This window comes from Arachis ipaensis, chromosome B07 (genome assembly GCF_000816755.2).
Source record: "Arachis ipaensis cultivar K30076 chromosome B07, Araip1.1, whole genome shotgun sequence".
NCBI lineage: Eukaryota > Viridiplantae > Streptophyta > Magnoliopsida > Fabales > Fabaceae > Arachis > Arachis ipaensis.
Window position 1 is genome coordinate 118,327,318 of NC_029791.2, and position 8,359 is coordinate 118,335,676.

Consider the following 8,359-nt stretch of genomic DNA (forward strand, 5'->3'; position numbering starts at 1 on the left):
GAAAACTCATATATAATTAATTTCACATAAAATTGATAATTAAAAACTATTTTATAAAAATTTAATCAAATCAATTAAATAATTTAAAATTTTTAATTATCAATTTTACATAAAATTAATAACACGTATGAGTTTTCTCTATATATAAAACGTAGTATACAAATTAGAATGGTTGATGTTTAATGGTAGTCAATTATTAAAAGCAAAGATAATCTCCTTTTGTTTCTTTTTTTTGGTCATACAAACACAGTCACACACACTAATCTCCTTTTGTTAAACAACAAGGTTGTGAGAACCAGATCGGTCAATAAACTGGTGAGGCAACTGATTTACTGGTTTAGTAGTTCGATCGGAGTTCAACCGAAATTCAACCGATTTAATTAAATATAAATAAAATTATTAAAAATTTAATATATAATTTTCAGTATTTAAATTTAATAATTTCTAAATCTAAAAATTTTAATATGAAAATAATTTTGAAGTTATACTAAAAGGTGTTATACCTCAAAAATAGACATTAACAGTTTTCTTAAAAATATTAACACGGGATACATTAAGATGCTCAGTAAAAACACACCAATAGAGATAATACATTCATAATAATTAAGACAGGATCTCTCCATTATTTAGAAACAAATAGTACCAATAAAAATAAAAAATTCTCTAAATTACATTCTCAACAATTACCTAATTCTAGAAATTTCTACCATACCAAGAGTGACTTTATCTAGCCAAAGAGAACACAACATACAAAGAGATTAACAAAAAAAATACTTCAAATGCAGGAACATGTCCGAGATTAACAAAAGAAAAAATACTTCAATGCAGGAACATATCTGTGAATGCCATGATGGATTGAATTGGGCGAGGGATTTATCATGGCTTCAGAATCCAAATCTAAAATCTAGAAATCCAAATTACAAATTACATCCAACAATTATAGCAAAATTCAAAATGATAACAATTCAGAACCCAGAACATTATATTAATTCATCCAGCATTCAAAATAAAAAATTATATTCAGCAAAATTCAATAGGGCTGAATTTTGAACTTATATAGTAAAATAAAAAATCCAGAGTTCTAAAATTGAACTTATATCAAATTTATATCCAGTAAAAGTTAGAATTACATGACGATTAATTCATATAATTAACAAAATAAAAAATTAAAAAGCAGAATAAGAACTCTGCATCAAGCCATCAATTCATATAATTAACAAAATACAAAAATTAACTGAACTTAAATCTAAACTAAATTCCTCACTGCAGCAACCAGCAATTCATACAGTTAATTAAAACCCAATAAAAAAAATTAATTGAAAAACCCAAGAACTCATTGCGGTTCACGGCGGCAGAACAGATGCCCGACTACGATGTTGACAGAAGCCGACGACAAGCCGACAACGCCGACACCAGAAGCTTCAAGACGACGACACTGCTGACAGCTTTGCTGTGGTGTGTCGTGTGTGTTCTTCTGAAGACCAGACGACGATGATACTAGACGCTTCAAACCACGAGGGTGGCAACCGCTGGTGGTCACTGGCTCACTGCCGGCGTCTATTGTGGTGTGGATGGTGGAGTCCCTCTGCTCGTTGGAGGAAAAGGAAAGTAGGGTTGAGGGAGGCGTGATGACAAATGAGTGCTGAATGATTTGGGGGTGGAGTAAATACCCATAGTCGTCCCTGAGATTCACGCAAATACTCAATCTAATCCTCAAGATCTCGATTTCCCCATTGTAGTCCTCCAGATAGAGCTCCGAGCACTAAAATTTAAAAATAAAAAACACTAAAAATAAAATAAAAATAAAAAAGCAAAAGCGCATCCTTAGATTACTATCAATTGAACTCTACAAATCAAAGTCAACATTTTTCCTATACACTTGCTACTTGGATTGAAAACAGAACACCTAATCAAGTGTTTAAAGATCAATGAAACTCAATTGTTTCATCTTTCTTCAATCTTCATTGATTCAATTGAAGCATGGCGGCAACTGTGTCGAAGAGTGGTGGCTCCTCCTCGGAATCGGTATTGATATTCATGGGGACAGGCTGCTCCAGCACCATCCCCTGTCCGAGATGCCTCATCTCTCCCTCCCATCCTCCCTGTCACGTTTGCTTCCAATCACTCTCTCTCCCTCCCAACCGAAACGTGGAGCGCGTCATCGACGCACTGGAGCTTGCAGAGGCGCGTGATGAGGGAATCGAACGCGTTCTTGCGAGTGACGCCGCAGTTGAGGATGGATAGGGTTTGAAGGAGGTGGTTGAGGGAAGAGGAGAAGGTTTCGTCAGTGACGAAGTCGAGGGTGGACTTCGTGTTGAAACAGTTGTCTTGGATGCGTTTAATGAGGGCGTCGCGGAGAACATGAAAGTCGCCGGCGTTTCCAGTAGCATTGGTGAGAGAGAGAAGTCTGTGTGTGTGATTGTTGGAAGTGGGTAGGTTAATGTGAGAGAGAAGAGGAATGTTTTTATAGGTTTTAATTAGGTTTATTTAATTAATTTAAAATTTTTTAAATTTTAAATTTAAAAAATTTAAAATTAATTATTAATATAAATTAATGTGATTTTATTTAGTTTAATGTGATTTTGTTTAGTTTTTGAGTGATAACCTCTTGATTACATATACATTTCCTTTAATAAATATAAAAGGCTTCTATAACAATAATTTCTGTTACTTCCGCATTGAAGTTCAATGCATAGTTATTTCAAATTTTCTTACACAAAATACAATTATTATAGAGAAAGAAGTTGAACTTTTCTTCCAAAAAAACTTCAACGCAAAGCAACGCTAGAGTCAAACTCATGTTTTGGTATCACAAAAGAGTAAAAGGCTTGAAGAGACCTAATTAATTCTTTATTTGGGAAGCAATTGAAGTGTTTGCATATGGAGTGTATATAGCTTTTATTATGTTTCGGTGATCTTTATGCACATGCTTCTCTTTTAGTTGCAGAAAAGAAAAGATACCATATAAATTTGAACATCTTTTGAGTCTGAATTTCTTGTTGCATGTTTAAATCAATACAGTATCACTTAAAAAGAAAAGAAGAGCTTTAAATTTATGTTTTCTGCTCTATTTATGATTCCATCTCAACAACCTTCACATTACAACTAGCAATTAGGGGAACCAAAATCAAAACAAGCAAAGACCCCTAGTTCCCACGTAATTTATGAATTTCAAGACTAATCCTAATCATTAGGGTAGAAGCTTTCAAGCTCAATAAACATAAGTCCAAACATCATTACCTACCTCATTCTCTCCCTCCAAGTCTCATTTTCCGAAGCCACAAAGCTATCAACACTTTTCTAGAGCGTTGGTACCCCAAGAGAAAGGTGGATGGCGAAACAGAGCGGCGGTGCAGCGACGACCCAAAGAGAAAGAAGAAGAGGCTGTGTGTGTTAATGGTGAACTGCAAAACCAAACTCAATGTCAAATTCAGATTAGAAATTTTTTTTTTTTATCTAAATTTGGATCTGATTCTGGTTCCAGATCTGAAACTGTTTAAATGGTTTGGATTAAAAAACTAAATTACAAAATCGATATAATTTGGTTGACTTCTTTTTATTTGATACTGATTTTTTTCAAATGATCTGGTCTGATTTGAGTATAAAATCCAAAATTTGGATCTTTTTGCCCAGCCCTAACAGTGTTATGAGCAAAAACAAAAAAGTGTAAGTTAACAGGTCAAGCCAAATTTGTAAAGCAATTTAGGCAGTCAATTAAACTAGCCCAATCAATAAGCATACATATAGAGTCAATAGAACTATCTCAAACATAATTTTCATTACATGGAAGAGAGGATCTTTCTTGTGGGACTATTTCCGAGGAACAAAAAACTGGAAGTCGCAAATTCTCGTGGAAGAAAGAACCTAAAGTCCTAAACTCTAAGCACCTCAGAAAAAATAAATAAATCGTGATTTCAATTCCAAAGACCAAATTGACATGTTTGATTACTAAACAAAGTAAATGCTAACACATTGACACTATGTCACTAACAAAGCTTCTACCTTGGCTCACTACAATCTAAATGGCAATCCACATGCTTCATGCCTCTGATTTCTGGTGCAGAAGCTGCCTAGTCCAGCGATGCAACGAAGCCAACTGAACAATAAAATATCCTCTTTGTATTCTGCATTGCAGACTAGACAGTAATGAAAATTCAGTATCACAATACACGTTTCATTCGGTTTCTTGCAATGTCTCTTTGTTGGAGATGTGTGGAAGAGTTAAATCTGGCATCTCCTCAATGTCTTCTGCAGGCTAATAAAGTAGAAATGCAAGTAGTATGCTTATAGGCTAAAAACATAAATAAGCTAAAAATGGCAAGCATATCTAAGGCCACTAGCTTACCTGCCATAGTTCCAATAGCCGCCAAAACAAAAAATCAACTATCATAACCAGGAAGAACAGCTTGCCTGCCCACACTCCGCAATAAAGGTATCTAACAGAACAGAGACTATCAGTTTCTACTAGAACTAGCCCCTTCATTCCTTAAGTAGGCTTTGATATCCAATTGACATCAATCTTTGAATGGAAGAGAAAAATCCAGAAATAATAATCAGCTTCATGTTCTGTTTCTTAATTTAGTAATCCAAAAAACTGTCCGCATAGCAAGAATAAATATAATAGTGTAGATACTAAATGAAAAACCTAGAATAAATATAATAGTGTAGATACTAAATGAAAAACCTAATGATTCCCTTGCTTTGCCAGCTACCAACCCAACTAAACTATGTTAGAAGCAGAACAAGTAATTTTATCCTCAAGTAATCAACAAATCACATAAAAAGAATAAAAACCAGATTTCCCTTTACAACTTTAAAGTGAAAAGTATACAATACCATTACAATCAAATTCAACATATAATGTTAAGAATGTACCGTGAGACCCGTTCAAGTAGATTTTGATTGGGGCACTTCAAAGCACGATCATATACAATTTCAGTCCTTTTGGCAACATCATGCCAGTTATAGAGTTCCCTCATCTACAAAAAGGAAAAAAAGAAAAAAAATTAAAAAAGAACTAGTTTTTACCAATTGAATCAAGGGACATATCCCTCAAACAACAAGCACCCGGTGGTGCATGACTTGTGGATCGACTTTTGGCAGCATTGATATTGCCCTTTCAATTGCAAGCACCATATCACCAGGATCAGGTTCTGCCAAAATGATCATGTCATCTGGTAAAACCTATACAGCAAAGAAGTGAATCCATATCAATCCTTGCAAGACAGCATTCCAAAATTGTGGAATTGGAAAGAAACAGATTTTTGTAAGAAAAATTAAACTAATTAAAGAATAAAGAGCATTTATTCTCATACTGAACAGGTAAAAGAAGGAAAGTTGCACCCACCTCAGGAACTCCTCCAACACGTGTGCTAACTGTTAACAATCCACAACTAGCAGCCTCTAATATGGCTATACAGAAAGCTTCAGTTAACGAACTGAAATAATTCAAACATTATTAATGATTGACAATAGATATGGATTGTAAAATGACCTGAATGTTGAAGCTCTCAAAATGAAAATAACATAAGCTTCCAACATTGCTTGAATTCCAAAATTAGACAACATGGTGACATGTACAAATTCTAATATCATCATTGGAAAGCTTAAAAGGAGGAAAATATAAGGAAGCTGAACCTGTTTAAGAAGATGTGTCCTGATATTAGAACAGATCGGACTTGTGCATGTGGCACGGCTCCCAACATTTCAACTCGATCTTGAAGAGAATGTTTTTCTCTCATCTCCTCCAACCTAACACGCTTAGGTCCATCACCTCCAACAATGAAACGAACCTACAATTCCAATTATCATCAGAAAGCAATGTGCAAACTCCTTGGGAATGCTGTGGCCTCTCAAAGAGGTTCTATAGGTACTTCACATATTTAACATCCCACTACAGCTTTGAAAAGCAGCATTTAGACTTTTACACAAAAGCAATATAACTTATACAGAGCAATAGGGCAAGAACCATAGAGAAATTGAACCAAACAAACATTGCAATTTGAAGTACGGCAGAGAAAGGTCAAACCATTCCCACAAGGGACCTTAGCATGGAATTACACTCAAAATATGTCATGCAAGAAAAACCAAAAATATTTTTCCTTTTTTTTTTTCAATCATCTACTCACATTGGGATGCAGACGGCATACATCTGGAATGACTTCAACAAGCAAATCTGCTCCCTTGCGATAAACCAACCGGCTAATAACAACAATAACAATCTCCGAGCGGCTCGGCTGCACCACCGCTGGCTTGAACATTGCAGTGTCCACAGCATTAGGTATAACAAAAACCTTCTCCGGGGGCAGCCCCGACCGCAGCACTGTATTCTCCTTGCTCGTATGCGAAACACATATGGCCTGACTCACATCAGCCAATGTAAACTGCAAGACCTTGTTCATATGTATGCTTCCAGCATCCGAAAATCCATAGAGAGAATGATCCGTGAATACAACCCTGTACCCCATGGTTCTAGAATGCATGAGAGTTTCATGACAGAGAGTGGAAAATGCTTGATGTCCATGGACAATAGTGATTCTTTCTCGAATGAGAATGGTTCTAATAATGGGGAGTGAGGGAAATAAGGTTGGGAATGAATTCTGCATAACAAAAGGCCTCCACGGAACATAGTAAGCTTTCAAACCACCAGTCATGTATCTAACCCCAGATCGGTTTCCATATGCATGAGTTACAACCACTACCTGAATTCGATAATACTCGTATCATATATTTTTCTTTTAATTCATAGAAATTACGAAAAAGAAATTAACAGCATAAGCAGAAAATCATTAACTAACAAATTGATTGAATTACAGAGAATGTGATTATGACCTTGTGGCCTAGCTTGAGTAAGCACTGAGAGAGATAATAGATGTGGTTCTCGACGCCACCAAAGTTGGGATAGAAAAAATCAGAGACCATCATGATTCTGTGCTTTTTTCTATCCATTGATTAACCTGCGAGGCCAGTCTTGACACTCGTTCGTTGGCCCAATCATAGAGTTTTTCATCCAACGGGGGATATAATTTATTTCATTTGGGCCTTGCTAGCGAATAAACACACGAGCCACCAGACCTGACACGGCGAATCCATCTCTCTAGCGAATCTCGCCGGGAACAGCGCCTCATCGAGACTTGCGGAGAACGCGAAGTCGAACGCACCGTCGATGAACGGCCGCGAACTAGTGGCTGGCGCCGGCGGAGACGCAGGGAACCTTAGAAGAGAGGAGAAGCAGCGGTTGGAGGCAGAGGAAGAAGGTGAGGCTGCGGAGATCTAGGGTGAAAAATGAGGGTGTTTAACTTAATCTCCTCTCCTACAATAAACAATGAGTAACGCCCGAGTCAGCAAACCACAGCCACCATGAACTTTGAAGAGTGATTGAATTAATAAACTACTCTCACCTAAAAGTACTTGAACCTCATACCCAAGCTCAAAGTTGTTTTTCGACAAGTTCAACTTTCTTTACGTGGGCCAACAGTGAATATGGAAGGCCCAATGTGAAATATGGCCCATGATGTTGCGTAGTCGTTTGTTTCCATCCAGCGAGTGGCGAGAGAGGGCGTGGAGTTGAGTGTAAACGAAATAATGGCAACGAAATCGGAATCGGAAGGTAGCGGCGGTGGGAAGGTAGTTCCTGTGATCGTGTGGAACGAAGGGCTTAGAAGGTTCGAGACGGAAGACAAGGAGGCTTACGTGGAGTATGTGCTCAGAGATAACGGTAACGTCATGGATTTGATCCACACCTTTGTGCCTTCTTCAAAGAGGGGGCTCGGTTTAGCTTCCCACCTTTGCGTCGCTGCTTTCCAACACGCTAAGTCCCACTCGTTATCCATCATCCCTACCTGTTCCTATGTCTCTGTGAGTTCAATCTTCCTCAATTTCATTCCTTTAATTCCACAAGTATAGCAATTGTTCAACCTATTTTTCATGTTACCCAAAAAAATTAAGGTAAATAATTGACAAGATGTGTTGGCTCTGGCAGGAGACATTTCTTCCGCGGAATCCATCTTGGAATTCTGTCCTGTACAATGGAGCTGGAAAAATATAGCATCTAAGCTTAACAGTTACGCAAGCATCTTGCTCGTACTAGTTCTACCATTCGAAACTATGCTTCTAACAGTGCATTTTGCTGTATTAAATAAATATAATAACCTTTGAGAATGAACTCTCTGTTGGTAACTGATAAGTATACTATATTTGTAATAAATCTGCAACAAGTATGCTCTTATTATGTTGCTTTGTATCCGGTGTCCATGATTCATAATATCATAATTTATAATTTTATTATACTAAGTATGCACTAAAAATCTGTATATAAAATATCTAATTTTTTATAAAAGGTTTTTATTATGCACTGTAA

The 8,359-nt window shown here is 36.7% G+C and overlaps 2 protein-coding genes across 8 annotated transcripts; one reads left to right on the top strand and one right to left on the bottom strand.

Moving 5' to 3' along the window:
* LOC107606035 (phosphatidylinositol N-acetylglucosaminyltransferase subunit A) lies at positions 2,980-7,536 on the bottom strand. Of its 7 annotated transcripts, none has more exons than XR_001612597.2 (9): positions 6,832-7,390; positions 6,129-6,701; positions 5,638-5,792; positions 5,348-5,438; positions 5,068-5,184; positions 4,876-4,979; positions 4,346-4,436; positions 4,003-4,255; positions 2,980-3,404 (listed from the first exon to the last, which is right to left on the bottom strand). XR_001612597.2 is itself a non-coding variant. In XM_016308001.2 (9 exons), the coding sequence occupies exons 2-9, from the start codon at positions 6,946-6,948 to the stop codon at positions 4,175-4,177; spliced, it is 1,329 nt and encodes a 442-aa protein (XP_016163487.1). In that variant the 5' UTR covers positions 6,949-7,312; positions 7,401-7,536; the 3' UTR covers positions 3,694-4,174. The 7 variants fall into 7 exon arrangements, 4 of the variants coding, with proteins under 4 accessions (XP_020962027.1, XP_016163486.1, XP_016163487.1 ...); XR_001612596.2 differs by lacking the exon at positions 2,980-3,404 and adding an exon at positions 3,693-3,944 and having other exon boundaries at positions 3,983-4,255; XM_016308001.2 differs by lacking the exon at positions 2,980-3,404 and adding an exon at positions 7,401-7,536 and having other exon boundaries at positions 3,694-4,255; positions 6,832-7,312.
* Positions 7,522-8,078, top strand: LOC107606037 (acetyltransferase At1g77540). The gene is made up of 2 exons (XM_016308002.2): positions 7,522-7,857; positions 7,982-8,078. Exons 1-2 carry the CDS (start codon positions 7,585-7,587, stop codon positions 8,045-8,047), a joined length of 339 nt encoding a protein of 112 aa, XP_016163488.1. The 5' UTR covers positions 7,522-7,584; the 3' UTR covers positions 8,048-8,078.

Bases quoted from the DNA above. Each gene is read 5' to 3' on its own strand.
- LOC107606035 (XM_016308000.2), bottom strand. From the start codon at position 6,948: ATGGATAGAAAAAAGCACAGAATCATGATGGTCTCTGATTTTTTCTAT. The intron at 6,702-6,831 runs GTCATAATCACA...TATCGAATTCAG, and splicing joins TACTCAAGCTAGGCCACAAG to GTAGTGGTTGTAACTCATGC. The intron at 5,793-6,128 runs GTGAGTAGATGA...TTGGAATTGTAG, and splicing joins TATGCCGTCTGCATCCCAAT to GTTCGTTTCATTGTTGGAGG.
- LOC107606037 (XM_016308002.2), top strand. From the start codon at position 7,585: ATGGCAACGAAATCGGAATCGGAAGGTAGCGGCGGTGGGAAGGTAGTT. The intron at 7,858-7,981 runs GTGAGTTCAATC...TGGCTCTGGCAG, and splicing joins CTACCTGTTCCTATGTCTCT to GAGACATTTCTTCCGCGGAA.